Here is a 17,759-nt window from a genome sequence, read left to right on the forward strand (position 1 = left end):
AATGGGTTTATGAAGGCATTTCTGAGAAACTTCTAAGAAATTTCACTCAGGAGTTCTGCTAACATCAATAGAGATAGATCTGTGAGGCATCTCTGGACAGCTAAAGAGCTGGCTGGAGTTGCAGCAGGGAAAACTTCAGATACCAATTGTGGACATTTGGTAAATACTTGAAGTTAGAACCCTTAATCTTTTCCTGTCTTTCCTGATATATTATCTAGATGTGTACCATGGAATTTCTTTATGTTCTTTACCTCTTTCTGAGACTGTTTTTAATCTTAGATAGGAGAATGTGAAATGCTGAAAGTTGCCAGAACCAAGGGGCTTCAGCTAAAGTTCAGCCATGACAGACCATGATGTAAAAATCTACTGGCAATGATGTTTTTGCCTAACTCCAGTCAGCAAAACATTTGATTTCACTCCTGAAATGTGAGGGGTGCTGTATTCTGTAAATATGAAATTCTTACCCAATTTAAAGTTATTTTAAGTTGTTGTCTCATTAATATAATTCAAGTAGTAGTAAATTTCATAGCTCTACAATGTGTTGTGCTACAAATACTGGGTTCAATTTTAGTTAACACTCATTAAAGGAAAAGTTACAATTAGCTAAGTAGACATACATACTCATTAATTCATGTGTACTGCCATGCGCTCTATCAGATGCTTTCTAAAATAGTCCTGATGGCTTCTACTCTTACCTCCCATGGAATTGGGTTTTTTCTTCTATGTGTTTTATTTTTGCCCTTCTTTGGGTTTTTATATTTCTGCTTTATGTGCTGACAGTATTTTAGCTGTGAGTCCCAGATTTTTTCCTCTGCAGCTCATCAAACATTTCTTTACCACAATGTTAGAAATAGGAAAACAGGGAAGAATGAGGGATTGGGCAATTTGTTCATTTGTTTTTCTATGCAAGCAAAATTTGCCGTCTCAGAAGCAAAACCGGAATGGGAGGATGATATCATTTGCCAAAGGAATGAATGCTCAGTGCTTTCCTCAGGTAGTGAGAAATAAATTGAGCATGCAGTTAATACTGCAGAGTGCAGACTGGGAATATCTTTGTAGGAAGAGTCAGGGATGTCCTCTACCCCCATGCTGGAGCATCGCATACTCTTGGTGTGATCCAGAGCATTCCAAAGGCAAGACACATGCCTTTCAGAAGTACTTTACGAAACCATGCAGATGAGTCAACCCTAGTTGGGTTGGTTTGGCAGTATCCAGAGATGGAATGAATTCCAGGAACAACATGGAAATCACATTGAGTCTCCCTTGGTTTAGTTGGGACAATTTTAAGCAGTGGTTCACATTGCTTCTCTCAGCTACTGCTGGTTTGTGTTTAGGTGGGGGTCACAAAAACAAAAGTAGTATCTCATTTATTGATGATCTGACTCCACATGTGCTCAATCCTATATTGATTTCTGCAATGCACAGGGCTGGCCTTGTATGTGAACATTCCCTCCTGTACCATTGATTGATAGAATAGCACCAACCATGTTTCTCCATATTTGTGTCTTTTTCAGAAAGTGCTTTTATGTTCTTTATGTGTTTTTTCCTTGAACATACAAATAAAAATCTGCATTACCCATTAATTATGAGGATTATTTGTACTATTCATCATCTCTGCCCCTGATGTTGTTTCTGTTTCATGGTGGTCTGATCTAAGCTTTCTAAGTCAGAATGACCTGAAGAAGTATCTGAAACTTTGCAGCAACATATCTGGACAAGTGAGGCAAATGAGAACTCAGAGTTTGCAGTAGATGGGCTAGCAGATAATGGTCTGAGCTTTATACCCCTTCTTTCAGCAGGGCCTATCAGCATGTGTACAGCACTGCTCTTCTATCAGATCTCATAGCTTTTGGGTTAGAGCTGAACTGCAGAGACAGAAGTCACTAGGAAAAGAAATAATCTGTTACCTAAGGGACTTGAGGGTATTACAAACCATTTCCTTTCTTCTGGAACTTAAGAGGGGTTATTAAAGTTGGTTGAGGTATCTGGATCTCAGCCTCAAACACCTATCATTTCAGGAGAGGAGGGATGGACGAGGAAGACAGCTAAAGATATTAGTTTTGTGCAAATAAACCAAATTGAATGTTACTTTCTGATTTGGAGGACTCTGCACTGTTACTGGGAAGTAAAGAATTCTGTTTTACTACACACAATCTAATCATAACAGAAACAAAATATTACTGCATTGATGGTCTTTTGATTTATTGTGGATTAGTTCCTGATCTTCTAATTTCCTCTTTGTCAGCTATGTCTTTTCCAAATGTCTGAAAAGGGCAGCCAGAAGTACAGATCTGACACTTAGAAGCAACTACAGTCAGTGTCTTATTAAAGCAGGAGAGCACATATGAAATAGTTTTTATTTGAGGAAGCAGTAACCATTTAAGAGTTCTTTCAAGGAGTCAGATCAACTTTTAGTATAATCACAAAAATATTTCAGCAGTATATCACTTTCAATAGCTGCAGCTATTTCTGTCCTTTTCCTAAAATGATATGCAGTCAGATTTACTTGGTTAGTTCCATCTTTTTACTAAACTGTCAGGTTTTTTGTGGGAAAGGGGATTTGTGTTTTCTATTTTAATTTCAAGAAAAGATGTCCATGCTTGGAAAATATTGGTGGATTGGGTACAGAAATCAGCTACTCAGCTGCACCACAAAATGTTTCATTCCCCCCTAGCTTTTTTGTAGTGGCTTCCATACACTGCCATTAAGTTATGTGTTTGACCACTCTTCATTGCTTATCCTGGTGTGGTCTTTCCCTTTTCAACTAAATAGATGGAGTCATAAATGCATATCTTAGAATTAGATGCATTGAGGGAAGTGAAAGGCTATATTTAGTGGCTGATATTGGCCAGAGTTGCCTTATTTTTTTCCTGATCTGGTTTCTTTGTTGTTGTCTGCTCTTTCAAAATCAACATAAATTCCTTCAGATGTGCCTTTTGCTCCAGCAGCCTGCCTTCTAAAGGTGCTGGGTGCCCAAATCCACAAGACTTGTGAGTGGAACAGGCTGAGGTAAAAGCCTGAATGACTAATATCCTCCTTTTCCTCTTGTCCTTGACTTTCCTTCTCTGCGGCAGCCAGACTAGAGCTCAGTCCCTCCAGAGCTTCTAAAGAAAAGAAATACTACAAGAAATTTAGGAAAGTCCATAAAGTATGGTTGGAACACTTAAAAAATGAAGAAAATTTTCTCTTCTAGTTATATTGGTGCTTTTCCACAAAAACTTCCTCACCTTGTAAGCACTAAGTTTCAAGCAAAGATTTGATTCAGGTCTTCAGAGACGTACAAGAAATGAAAGACCCGGAACTCTCTCTAAGCTTCACAAACTTTCCCAAGTAAAATCAATCCAAAAATCCAGCATGTCCAATTCCAAAGCTGACTTACCTAATTACTCAGTTTCTTGTGAGAGAGGGTACCTGTGATCAGTCTTTAAAGGGCTGCAAATGTCAAAGAAGGCATATGGTTCTGAGCTGACTGCAAATTTTCCCAAAAAAACCACAAATCCCTTCTTTGGAAGAGAAAGTTTTTTCCAGCCTGAATTTCCCCATGACCCTATGATCCTAAACATGAATCAGATTCCTCCTTTTTTCATAGTAGTTCACTGCTAATTGGGCCTCTGACTGTCTGCCTGTGAAGATACTGAGACAGCTGTCGCAGTGGGAATACCTCAGCACCCAGGCTCCCAAATTCATCGCTGACTTTTGTAACACAGACCCAAATGTTGCCAATCATACCAAGGGGGGGCTTCTTCAGAGATAAAGGTGCTATTTTCTCTTCATTTCAGTTTTGTTTCCTGCTGTGCATCATCGGTAGGATGATCTTGGTGGAGCTGTGTAAGCTCTGCCTTTTCTTTGGGACACTGTTGCTCATACATTTGTGCCTGCATGGTTATCTGCTCACTGTAATAATTAATGCAGATGCATAGTTGTGCCATTTTGAATTACATTTTGGGGGAAGTTCTAACTATAGGACCGGGGGAGAAGAAGAGTTTCAGCTACAGCTTGTGATAGAAGGACATACTTACTCTGTTCCTGTTTCAAAATTTCTGTCCTCTGCCATGTTTCTGTTTGGAATGTGGAAATACAGAGCACAGTTTGTGTCATGAAAATGTCAGTAAGCAAGAGCCCACATCTTGTCTCTTAGGCTTTGGTTTTGGATTCTTCCCTCTGTCCTCAGCTGATACCACTTGTGGTTTTTTGCTCCTCCCATTGGAGGCTACACCTCTTCTAGCCTTTGTTGATTAGAAATATCTATAATTTGGCCTAAGATTAGTGCCCCAATACTTGTGAGGAGATTGTGTGTAAGTCAGCAGAAGTTAACTCACACATCTGAAGGCTAAGTGTAGTACTTGGAAATTATTTTAATGTCTTAGGTGAGAGAAGAGACCTGCATGCGGCAGATTTGTAGAGGGGAACAAAGAGGACCCCATGGTCTCCTGTCTCCTGTCAAATCATTTAAATTGGGGGAGGACAGAAAAGGCACTGAAAATGTGAAAATGTATATTCTGGCTCAGGTGCCACAATGTCTTAGCCAGTCCCAAAATCACCAGTCCTGCTTTACTGCTGAAGTGCCACAGCTGTTAGCATGGAATCCACTAACACCTGCACTTCAAAACCAAGTATGCCATGTTTTCTACATAGCCCTTCACCTTTCAGTCCTAAAATCTCTTAAACCTGATTAATTTCCACAAAACTCAAATCATTATATTTTTTATCAAGAGTGGGAGAAGGAAACCTTCTTCCAGGCAAGGTCAGAGAGCAAACAAACATCATTATTTAGACTAAAGGGGTGTCACGAAGTTGCATACCTTCCCTTGGGTTTTAACTGTATCTTTACAAACCCTTTGTAAGTTGATTTTTCCAGGATGACTTGGATCTCTTGCTGCCTTGTACAGACCCCTGAAGAGTGACACACCCAACAAGCCAATTTGTATAACAAAATAATTGTAGCCATGTCAGTCTGTGAAATGACTGCTATTACAAAAGGTGGGTGTAGTTCCCCTATTAGTAGTTAACATTCTGAATTATTTCAGAACTGTGTTTATACATACAAAATCTGCTAGCAAAAGAATGCTCCTTTGCTTAGAGCAAGGCTTAACACAGATCATCTTCTTCATTTGAAACTGAGATTTCAATTATTAATCAAGTAATTAGGAAGTGACAATTTTGCTTGTCTTGGATAGAAAATTTCAGGCAGTTCTCACATCTAAGCCTTTTTTGGAGGGGGTAGGTATCATACACTTAAATGATACACTGTCACTACTAGCAATAGCATTGTGCTCTTTTTAAGTGTGAAAATAGGGATTTGTAAGACCCTGTACTTAAAGATGCTGTTTCTCTTTCTTAAGTTCCATAGTCTTCCTTTCAGACCAAATATAAAGAATATGTTGGCTACTTGATACAGTGAGCATTCAAGTTTTTTTTAAGTTTCCTTATTTCACTGATAACTTGAATATCTTTCTGAATTACTGGCATCTAATATGCAATTCAGAGAAAGCCTAACTTTTGACTCTGCTGAGTTAGACATGCAATATTTTTAAACTTTAGCTAGCTAAGGGAAAAAAAAACTCTGTAAAAAAACTCTGTAAAAAACTATATTTCATAGGAGAAAATTATAGTGATATTGATGGTTTGCCAAAACCTCAAGCAGTGACAAAATCCACAGTGTCCTGAAAGAGATGGCTTTGCAAAACCATTCCTTTGCAGATGGCTTAGATTATTGATACTTACAAACACATGACATTATTCGTTCAACTTTGAAAATCTCTGTTGATAAAAAAATGCAGATTTGTCACACTATCCCAAATTGCAGAGAAAAAAAAATCATCCAATGCTGCAATTGTTCCTGGGATTGTTTTATGTTTTAGAAGTTGTTGATTTGGTTACATTTCGACATAACCTAGTGTAAAAAGGAAGGAAGAGAAAAAAGAACCCAATTTTCCTTTGCTGATATGAATACTACATTTTAAATATTTTTTGTATATTTGAAACTCCCATTGCTAAAAGGGTTTTAGGTGAACAAGAAGTGCAGGATCAGATGTGAAATCAATAAGTCACTGAGATCCTTCCACCGAATTTTTTTCCATAAAGGATGTAAAATACCATGCAATTCCCTAGCTGCACTGCAAATGATGGATAAACAGCCATAGGCATGACTTTTCTGTTTGGGTTATGTAACTGTTCTCAGTGCAAACTACTTGCAATGAAGAGTACATTTGGTCCAAATTCAAGAAAATTATTTCACCTCATGATTTTTGTCTCTGTGGGAGCTCTATGTGAGGAGTGAAGCCTCTTTTTGTGTTACCTGGCAAAAAATATAAAACAGTTACTCTTCTAAATTGCTGTAAAAGGCCCCAGAAACCAAGGAATCCATCATTACAGCCCAGGATACAACTGTCCACTGCCTTAAGTCTAAAATCAACAGTTTTCCGCCCTCTGCCCCCATGGCTGAATGACTGACAAGTACTTCCTTAAAAAGAACTTTTGTATGTGGAAAACATTGATTTAATGATGATTAGCACTCCTGGCTTCTCACAAAGGGAAAGGAGAAGCACGTGCCACGTGGCTGAGATACTGATATTATCCTTGGAAGATGTTTCCCATGGGGCAAAGAGAAAGAAAAGTTAAAGTACATTTATTTCAGCATAAAATGACAAGCAAATGTCCTAAATAGAAGAAGCAATATGCTTTTAACAATTTGTCATATTGGAGAGATCAGAGTGTTTTCATAATCGCTATGACAAAATGTGCCAGAGTGTGTTAGGACCTGTGATTAATTAATTTGATTGCTCTTATAACACTGTTCGATTTTTTTGTAGTTAAGAAAAATATCAATCCCACTTCAGTTCTATATTGTTCTTGAACATACACTAAATCACCAGTCATTTCATGGAGAGAAAAACATGGTTAACATTTGCTATCTCATGTTTGCATCTATCAGTCTATTAAATAAATTTACTAAGACAAATTTGGATTGGAGTTGTGCAGAACTACTAACATGAGTTTTCTGGGATAAATCCATTCTTCCTGGCAGGATAAGGATGCATTGTGAAATGTCCCATCACTGTTGTGAGTGAATGACCCAGGGGTGCTGGTTTTTGAGCAAGAAGTCATCCTCTGATACTCCAGAGTCAGCAATCGTAGATGGTGTAATTATGTTGATTTAGTGTTACTAAGGCTTCACCCTGAGACGGGAGAACACTTATCTCAACCCTTCCTCCTCTACAAGACTACTTATGGAAAAAAATTGTAGAAACCAAGGAGCATAGCCTTGCAGGTGACAAAAGCAGGATGTGAAATTTAAGAAAACTAAGGTTTTCTTGGAGGAAGAGGAATTAAAAATTGTCTATAATGGGTTTCATTTATTCCTCTGTGATCTTAGCTGCTTCCTAATGCTCTATGGGTGCAGAATCAGACTACTGATACTAGAATGAGAGTGTAAATTACAGTAATTTACTGTAGGAGAAATTAACAGTGTGAAAATAATTAATGTTTCCACCCTCATTCTTAAATCCAGACTTGCCTGTGGTATCTTCTGTGTTTCCACTAGATAGCTGTTTATTTGTCCCTCTAAGTCTCTCAATCTCCACATCTACGTGCAATGTTAAATTAATTTTCAATTATTTTAAGTTATTTCCCGTTACACAGTGACACTGCTTATAAAAGGTACATCAGTGAAGTGATGGATTTGGGCAAATATAAAAGTCTATTAGTCTTAATATGACTGACATCATCTGCCTGGACTCATGCAGAGAATTTCACCTTGTCTTGTACAACACCCTTGTCTCTGTACTGGAGAGACATGGATTTGATGGATGGAACACTTGGTGAATAAGGAATTGGCTGGATGGTTGCACTCAAAGAGTTGTGGTCAATGGCTCAGTGTCCAAGGGGTGACCAGGGATAAATGGTGTGTCAGGTGTCAGGGTTGGGACCAGCACTGTTTAACATCTTTATCAGACACGTGGACAGTGGGATTGAAGCACCCTCAGTGTGTTCACTGACCTCACCAGGCTGTGTGGCTCAGCTGGCACACTGGAGGGAAGGGATGCCATCCAGAGGGACTTCCATGGGCTTGAGAGGTGGGTCATGAAAGTCTCATGAGGTTCAACAAGGCCAAGTGCAAGGTCCTGCACCTGGGGAGAGGCAGTAAGCACAAATACAGGCTGGACTGAGAAGGGATTGAGAGCAGCCCTGTGAGAAAGGACTTGGGGGTGTTGGTTGATGAGAAACTCAACATGAGCTGATGATGGGGTCTCCATCCATGGAGACAGTTCAAATCCCAGCCACACACAATCAACAACAATCTGCTCCAGCTGACCCTGCTCTGATCAAGGGCTTGGACTAGACAATCTCTAGATGTGCCTCCCAACACTGGTAATTCAGTGAGTCTGTCTCTGACAGCTCATACTTGTTTTCCCTTCCCTGCTTGATATTGATGTGGAAGAGTGCTAGGTTGAGACTGTCTCTAAGTCTATGGAGTCTTCCCAGGACCATCTGAACATGAGGGCGTCCTTCTTTCCTCACAGAATGAAGGTCATTTGCTTTCAGAAGGCCTGAATTTAAAAACTGCTTGTTTAGGAAAGCACTTACCAATTTGCTTGGCTGTAAGCAGGCTTTTGAGTCATTAAAATAATGGAGAACTTAGAAGAATTAATTACAATTAAGTTCATGGACTTCTGAGAAAAGATGGACTTACTAAGTTCTTTCTTCATCTGGGACTTTAAGGTATTCTTGGTTCAATATGTTTGATCTTCTGACTGTGCTTTGGTTCTCACGGCCTTTCAATTTCTTGTGGGGGTTTGGACTCAGTGCTACACTTGAGAACTATCTGTGACTCTCTTACAAGCAGCTGTGACTACTACACCCAACTTCACAGGCTGAGTTGTAGATAATTCTTCTTGCAGCATCTGTACTGGTTTCTAATTCATCAGTGGCTTCACTTAGTTTGGTTGATCAGATGCATTGGTTTGAGGAACTGCTGCCATAGAAACCACAAAACCATACCCAGAGCATGAGAATAACTCGTGTTTCTATTCCTGTTCTCCAGATCTGGAATTTGTGACCTCTGTGGGCTCTCTAAAGTCTGACTCTGGTATTTCCAGGACTTGCCATCAAGTGATTATCTGTTGTGCTTTCACTGTGATGAGGAGAGTCCAGGACACCAAAATCCCAGCCTAAGCTCAGTCTCTGGGGGATCTCTTCTGCTTCTGCATAGTGTTTGATGGGAACACCTCCGGACAGGGACTCTTAAACCTCACTCCTAAGGCCTGGTCCTGCTTCCAGCAGGAAGGAGATTCTGCCTGGACAAATGTGCACCATTACGAAGCTAAAGTGTTTAGACAAATGGCTGGGGTACTTTATGAGCATGGGGCTGACTGCCAAGATTGCATCTATGTTCTATATCAGATAATATCCAAGAGATAATATGCAGAAGTAACTCAGGAAGAGTGACCAAAATTCCTGGATTTGTCCCTCACAGCCAGGTTCCCCAGGTAATTGCTATATAGAAGTGGCTTCACCTTCAGAGATGCTTTAGGACTTGGCTAACTGTAATACTTACAGAAGGCTTTGGTTTGCATGATGTTTTGGGTATGTGCCTTTCTAGATCTGATTTCATTTGCAGTGCTTAAAATAATATGCTTATCTGGCATTTCTAACCATTGCACCAAGTAAGTTTTTCAATTCTAGAGGCCTTCATCAGACTGAGATGTTTTAGTAGGGATTTTGTTACAAGCCCATCATAATAAAGTAGTCTCTGTGCCACAAAACTTGCAGCTATAGTTAGCAGCGGCGGCAGGCAGTGACACCATAACCCTACATGTATAGCAGCTCTGGTCCAGAAGCCTTTGGCTAATGCTGAGCTGAAAGCAGCCAAAGCATGAGCCCTGCTGCCTGCAAGCTGCATGCCAGACTGCCAAGCTGACACTCACCATCTGCTCCAAATTGTGGACAGCCTGGAATGAGCCGGGATGGCAGAAGGTCTCTGTGCTCCACCCAGAGACACATGCCCTCAGGCTCCAGGCCTGTGAGGGTGGTGAAGACCCATCACTTCAAACTTGTCAATAATTCAATCAAAACTTTTAAGAGTGCTTGTGAATAACTGTAGAGTATCATGACCTAAATAAAATAGATAAACCAAGGAAGTGTTTGCTTCTCCAGCATGCAAGCACACAGACATTAATTGTTTGACCCTGAGATCTGATAAGCAGCCAGGTCCTAACCAGAAAAAACAAACATATTTGGGTACTTAGCATCTAAGAAGCTGGGGGGAAATAAAACTTTATTTTGATGTGCTGTTGCTATGAAATTACTCCTTATTTCTCCAGGCTTTAATCACCTCATCATCAGTCTAACAAAGACAGTATGATGCTCAGCAAAGACGGTATTCTCACTGCATGTGTGTGGAGTAATTCAGGGTTACTGAATTGACTCCTTACTGCAGTCATGGATAGAGGCACACAGGATCTCCCCATATTAAATTTGAGAAGTGTCGGGATTATCTGCATTTGCAATACAGCAAGCAGTTTTGCTGTTTTTCCAAGTCACCATGACCCTGCTGAATTAATAATAACAGCAAATGCACTTTGCAGAAGGGCTGAAGTGTAGATTCCCATTTGCAAAGGCAGCTTGTGAACTTTTCTCCTGATTATTTTGCTCCTGTAGTTACATGGGCTGAACCTGCAGTTACAGAGATGAAAGCAGAAAGCTCCAGCTTTCTGCTCTATTTAAAATGAAGTCATAAGGCTGGATATTGCCTTTCTGCAGACTTGGGCAGAGTGTCTCATTCTACTGCAATACTCACATGTCAGCAGTGAGGTTAGATGCCAGAGCTACCTACCCTGTAAACTCAGCTAAGAAAGGCTGCATTTCCTGACATACTCTTTTCCTTATTTTTAAGGACTTAGTACTTTTTCAATAAAAATAAATTTAATTTGTGGCTACATTTCAGCTCCATTGGTTTGATGGTATAAGTGGAGCAATACCAGCTTTGGATTTAGAGCAGTCGTGTGGCTGAGTCTCTCTGAACAGCTTTCATGTGGTCTGGTGAGACATTCTTAGAATCCCCAAACATTTTTGAAGATCCTAAACTGGAGACATTCACAATTCTTCCCTCCCTTTCTACCATTAATCCTTCATGTTTTAACAAGCACTGAAGTTAATACAGCCTACACTCTTTCCTGTCACACTGGGCCCCCTCCCTCCTTTCTTTCTCTTGAATAAAGCAATCTGTTCTTTCCCGTCCATACTCTTGTAAATCAAAGGGGTAGATGTCGACACACACCATAACCAAGTATAAACTTCCTTTTTTTAATTAAACAGAGTTCTGACATTTGGTTTGAGGAAGTGTTTGTTGGCTTTTATTTATTTATTTTTTAATATGTGAAGGATGTCAACTGCTTTTATTTTATTTTTAGTAGAGATGAATCTTGTATGGTACCGCAAATAATCTCCAGCACAAAAATCTTTCCGATGTTGTTTCATAGTTTAATAGGAAGACAGTTGGAGAGGAGCAGAAGTCTTGGAATTTGAAGCTTTTAGAATTAAGAGGTTACCTCTTTGGTGCAGGTTTTTGTACGCATAAATAATATTTTAACTTCCTTTTCAAATTTAATTTCAAAACCAGCTGTAATTCTGTTGCTATTCTCTCTGCTGTTTTCTTATTACTACTAATTATACTTAGACAGTTATATGAAACACAGAAATATCCAAACTCACAATAGCAGGTACTAAAAACAAACAGGACTCTTGGAAGGAGCACAGGCTCTGTTTCAGTGTACAATACCAGGTATCTCAGCAGCCAAAGCAAAGTCACCTAAAGTTGCCTCTTTCAAGATATCTCACACCTTTTGTGATGAAAAACCAGAGAAATGTCCCTAAATCAGAGAAAGTGCTCAGATCTGATACTGCTACTTTCCATGATTATTCTCAGTCCATGACTGGTCACGAAAAAATGGCTTTATTTAATAATTCAGTTTCTGTTTTATTTCTAGATGATGGTTTTAATCCACATTTGCAGTTGAACTATATCATCCCTATGACATAGGGGACCAGATATAGCAATGTGTGTATAGCAATGGAGGAATGAAAAGGTCTCCTGACTGCCTGGTCAGAAGAAGGTTGGGCAGCTCTCAGAGGGATTGTGAGTGCTTAGACTCTGTAAATGCTGCTCTTGATGAGCAGGACTGAGAACAAAAGGTTATCAGTAAGTTGCTTGTGTACTTCTGGCCTTCCTCTTTATTTATTTGTTCCTCAGGAGTGCAGACATACGTGATCAGTGATTCAGTCCCTGTTCTTCAGTTCCTATGGATGAAGGACTCTGAGTACGGCACCTTTTCATGGTTTTAGCTAAGGAGCACTACCACAGCTTTGTCCCTCCACTCTCAGTCCCTCAAACACAGAAAAGGATCTGCCACTTCAGCAAGAGGCCCAACTGTGTCCTGGGGTGCATCAGGCACAGAATCACCAGCCAGGCAAGGGAGGGGATTGTCCTGCTTTGCTCTGGGATGGCCTCACCTTGAATAATGTGTGAACATTTTGGGTGTCACAATATAAAAAAGACATTAAGCTGTTAGAGAGTGCCCAAAGGAAGACCATGAGGATGCTGAAGGGTGTGGAGGGGAAGCCATATGAGGAGCAGCGGAGGTCATGTGGCAGTCACAACTTCCTAATGAGGGGTAGAGGAGGGACAAGTACTGATCTCTTCTCTGTGATAACCAGTGACAGAACTCAAGGAAAAGGCATGAAACTGCATCAGGAGGAATTTATGTTGGATATCAGGAGAAGGTTTTTCACTCAGAAGGCAATTCAGCACTGGAACAAGCTTCCCCAGGAAAGTCTTACAGCACCAAGCCTGACAGAGTTCAAGAAGTGTTTGGACAAGGCTCTCAGCACATGGGGAGTCTTAATGGGTCCTGTGCAGGAGTTGGACTCGATGATCCTGATGGTTCACTTCCAGCTCTGCATATTCTATGATTCTATGAACTCAGCTGCAGTTGATTTCATTGCCTGCAGTTGTCTGTGTCACAGTGACCCACAGCAGCATGCCACTGATGGTAGTGCTTTTTCACATGCATGTGCTCAGCTAGAAAATCCACCCAGGAGCTTCCTGAGAGCCTGCTGCAATATAACCTGGTCTTCTGGAGCCTAGAAATCCCTGTGAACTCCTCGGATTGCTTCTTCCCACTGACAAAGTATTGTTTTGAGCTACATCTGGTGTCAGGCGTAGGCATATGGCACCAGTATGGCAATGCTGGCTCCGGGGGTGGTTTCCTGCAGAATAGGTCTGGCTGAAGGCAGTAGTCAGCCTATGGAGAGTTATTATTATTTAGCACCCAGGCCTTTGTGAACTTGTTTGACTGGTGGCTGGGCAGAGTGCCATCGGAGCGTATGGACATGAGCAGAGACAGCTGAGTCTCCAGGGCCTTGCACACATCACATGTGGGTACTGAGGTCAGGCTTCTCAATAGGGAGAAGCTAAATGTCTGTCTGTCCCAAGCACGTGTACCTGTGGTTGACGGGATATGCCATAATTAATCCAAATCTGGGCTGTATTAAGCTTCTAAAATAAAAAACAGCTTTGCCAGCCACTTGAAGAGGGCTGGGGGCCTGTTTGGATCAGTGCTTTAGTGGGGAAGGAGAGAGGGAAGGAGCAGGGAGGCAGAGCAGGACTGATGAACAAAAGGGTATCATGTGGAGCCGTGCTCCACAGTACTCCTCCCCATGGGCTGAGATGACCTGACCCCACACCAAGGCAGGGGGCAAAGGGTGCTGCCTTCCTCCCCCCAACTGCAGCCCTCTCCAAGGCCTGGGCAGTTTGTGAGGCCCAGCCCTCTCTTTGCTGTAACAAATGGACATCTCATGATTTGTTTCTTAATTATGTTTTCAGTGCAGTACTTGCAGCAGCTGGGAGCAGAAGCTTTAGTATTTGAGAACCAGGATTGCCTGTTTGCCGGGCAAAATCCCCAGGTTTGGCAGCCTGAGCTCTCTCTTATGCTTGGTCAATGCTCCCACATGGAACTAACTCAGGTTTCCCCCTCTGGCCCTTGGAGGCAGAGCATGCACAGGGGAAGAGGCAGCAGCACCAGTATCGTGGCCCCACTGAGAGTACAACATCTGAGTGGAATATCATAAGGCCAGAAGCACCAGAAATACTTTAGTAAGGGCATTGAGAAAGCTAAGGAGAGACAGAAAAAGCAAAACCCAGTAGGCTGTATTTGCACAGAGGGAGAAAACACCTGAGCACTAGGCTGAAATAAATAATGAAGTGATTCAGTGCACAGTGCAATTCAGAGGAATGCAGATGACAAGACACTCCGATTTTGCCTGTCTCTTGTGGGTCCCGACAGTTGCTCAGACTGGTGCTTTGTGGCACCCATAAAAAGATAATGCTGAGAATCTCCTGGCCTTAAATGCTGCTTCTCTGCTATGAACACTAAACTCCCTGTGGAATTCTTTCTGACATGATTCCTTCTACATTTATTTACGTGCTGTTGCCATATACTGTGAAACTAGCTGCTTCTGTCCTCTGCAACAGGTAACTAAGCACCTACAGTATAAAATGTCCCTAACTGAAAAACTGGGAAGCTCTACCATTGCTATTGGAAAGTGCCATGAGATTTCCCTAGAAGGGTGTGGCAGGAGTGCAACCAAGGATATGCTGTTATTTTAAAAACCTGACCATGTGCTGGTTCCTCACCCTTTGAAGTCGTTGGCAAAGCTGTTTCAGAGGAGCAAGACTACTTGAACAGGCAAACAAGAGGCAGCCTGGGGGCAGAAGAGGCTTACAGGGAATGGTTTCTGCTGCTGTCCTTGAGCACAGAGCTGTTCAGACAGACTGGAGACCTGTCAGCCACTCTCTCCCATTAAGACTAAGAAATGAATGCTTTTCAAGTTGTTAAATGAATGGGCTTAATCTTACAGCCCTTACTCATCTGAGTACTGCCATTAATTTTAAGACAATAATCACTGTATTAAGTGCTATGGAATGGAGTCCTTAAATTGTTAAATTCTAATATTTGACAGAATTTTTTATTGGATAGAAAAATAATACTGACATAATTAAAAAGATGTGAACATTTCACCTTTTGAAGACTGCAAGCTGCTTTGGAGGGAGATGTAAAACTAGAAGCAGTGCAGAGAGCTCAAGTCTGTGTCATGTCTGTAGGTTATTTTTGAACTTTATGAAAAACACACTTTAGCAGTTTATATCCTGACCATTCAACTGTATTCTGGCATTCTAAATGCAAAAACATGCTAACCACGAAAGCAGAACTTTTAAAAATACACTGTCCACTTGGCTTCTTTGCCCTCCTTCAGAGTCTCACAAGTTTGTTTGGGACAAACTTGGGAACTTTGTTGTGGAATGGCTGTTCGAATTGGGGTTTCTTAAAATACATGTGAAGCCTTGTAGCTGCTGGGGGGTGTACCCAGTGGTGGAGCTGTACTATTTTAAAATCATCTGGCTATTTCACTTCATGTAAGAATATCTGTCAGCTTAGTTATAAGGAATGAGAGGGGTTGATTAAAACAACTCACGAAGCCATTAAACAAAGAGATAAAATGTAGAACATGTGCTGTAGGGTCGTTTTAATTATAGTGTGGGGAAAATCTGTGGAAACTGGATGGCAGCTGCAGTGTAGCTGAGTCTTAATCCCTTTTAACAGTACCAACATCCTGTTCCTTAGGGGTGGAGTTTCTTTTCTGTGAAGCTAGGTCCTTTGGAAATGGTGTTTGGAAGCTACCTCTCATGGTGATGACTGACCAAAATGGAATTGCTCTGCTCAAGCACTTAGATACAGACTAAAATAGGGACTTTTTACAGACTAAAATAGGCATTTATGTACACTAATTGTCTAGTCCTTAGGTGCTAGACCATATAACAAAAAAGAAATGTATGCAGAAGCGTTAGTCAAGAGGGGAAAGTATAAAGATGTCAAGTGAAAAGCCAGGAGTATCCAGAGAGAGTGGGGAAGAAAAAAGGAAATTGCAGCTTTTTTCATTGTCTTGATTATCTTATCAGGTCAAAAAACCCCAGTAATGAATATACTGCTGTATGCTGTAAGTGTGTCTATTAAGTTCTCTTAGCATATAATCTGGCTTTAAACAATTTATATCAGGCAGCCACATTAATTCAGTAAAAACTGTTTAAACTTCCCGTTGTACTTTATTCTTAATAACCTAGTTATAGGCATCAAGAGTTAGCATAATTAATTCTAGCCTTATCAGAAGGGGTTTCAAGTCTCTTGTGAGTTCAAATCAGTCTCTAGCCACTGGAAATCCTCATGAGGAGCAGTAGGAAAAGGAGGCAACACATCTGCCCAAGTCAAAGGTTTTACAACCCCATGCACATCTCCCAAAGACAGGGCCATTACCTAGGTAGACACTGGGTCTAGTTCAGCTTGGCAGCTCCGGTGTTCCTAATTCAACAAAGTTTACTGAAATGCCTGCCATGCTATTATGGAAATGAAATATGGTAATTTAGTTAATCCTTTGTCAGCAGGAAAAGTGTGTTCCTAGATAGGAATACCAATACTTCAAAATATCCAGTCATTAAAATATTAAAAAATATTTGCATAAAATAAAGACATAACATCCAGGCCAATTATATAAAATAATATAATAAAAATATATTATTTAAGAAGAGCATGGAAGACTTGAAGGAATTTCTGCTTCTTGCTCTTGGCTGAAGCTTGTAGGCATATGAAGGTCTGGGGACTGTTCCCTTGAAGACTTCAGCTGTTGTATTATTTTAAAGACATTGAAAAGTGGTAGTTGGGATAGATAACAGTCTCCATACTGGCTTGTGGGGCACTCTACCAGGTAGCCAGGGGACCCATCGCACCGGCCTGGCTCCTAAGCATCCCCAGCTAAAGAAAATATACAAAGATAACTCAGCTGCCATTAGGATGAAGAAAAACTCAGTTCTGCTTAAACAGTGTAAAGTAAAGCATGGTTCCCTTTGTTCTTAGAAGACCTTGGTAGAGGAATCAGTCATTGACCCAACAATGAGACACAGCTTGTCAGCACACCTTGAGGTGAACTTCGGAGGGTTTTTTCCACAGGCTTGCCTCAAGCTGCCTGAATTAAAATTTAGGGAAGAAAGAGTGGAAGAGCTCTCCCTGATGAGATGTCATGGGCCAGGATGCCATTCTCTGGCTGGGATCTGGTTAGTTGAAGTTCTCACTTCTGGAAAAGAAATTAAGCGCTTGACCATCACTGTCATGGAGAGATTATCTCAGGTTTTTAGCATCATGCTCAGACTCATCCTGAATTTTCCCTAGGAGCAATGGGACAACACATTTTAGGGTCATAGTTCTTGGCATGTGTCCTGTTGCTTTAGTAGAATTACTAGTGTGCAAGGAGCATGAATAAAGTTCATACAGTGATTCCCAAAATACAAAGTGCTAATTACAGTTTGCTTCCCTTGGGAGAGAACTGAAGATGGCTGACCATGTAACCTCTCTCTTCTCCTCCTCTTTTCCTGCAGTCCTCCGTGATGTCAGTCTGTTTTGCCCGCTTTCACCCAAACCTGGTTGTTGGAGGAACATACTCTGGCCAGATTGTCCTGTGGGATAACCGCAGCCACAGGCGCACTCCAGTTCAGAGAACCCCCCTGTCTGCTGCTGCTCACACGGTAAGGATAAAAACCACCTCCCCTTTCCTTAGAGGAGATGGTCAGCAGGGAAAGGCAGCTGCCATGTTGGGTCTGCAATGCTAGTTGCCACACAGATGAAAATGGAATTGTGGTCCTTGAAGGGAAAAAA

General features: G+C 41.1%; 1 protein-coding gene across 9 annotated transcripts in view; it reads left to right on the plus strand.

Moving 5' to 3' along the window:
* DYNC1I1 (dynein cytoplasmic 1 intermediate chain 1) overlaps positions 1–17,759 on the plus strand; it is a 186,548-nt gene that overhangs the window by 120,747 nt on the left and 48,042 nt on the right. For all 9 annotated transcript variants that reach the window (XM_059482963.1, XM_059482994.1, XM_059482986.1 and 6 more), the window contains one exon: positions 17,483–17,629. In XM_059482963.1, the coding sequence (XP_059338946.1) occupies positions 17,483–17,629 (147 nt within the window). The remainder of the gene's footprint in view (positions 1–17,482; positions 17,630–17,759) is intronic.

This window comes from Ammospiza nelsoni, chromosome 1, assembly GCF_027579445.1.
Source record: "Ammospiza nelsoni isolate bAmmNel1 chromosome 1, bAmmNel1.pri, whole genome shotgun sequence".
NCBI lineage: Eukaryota > Metazoa > Chordata > Aves > Passeriformes > Passerellidae > Ammospiza > Ammospiza nelsoni.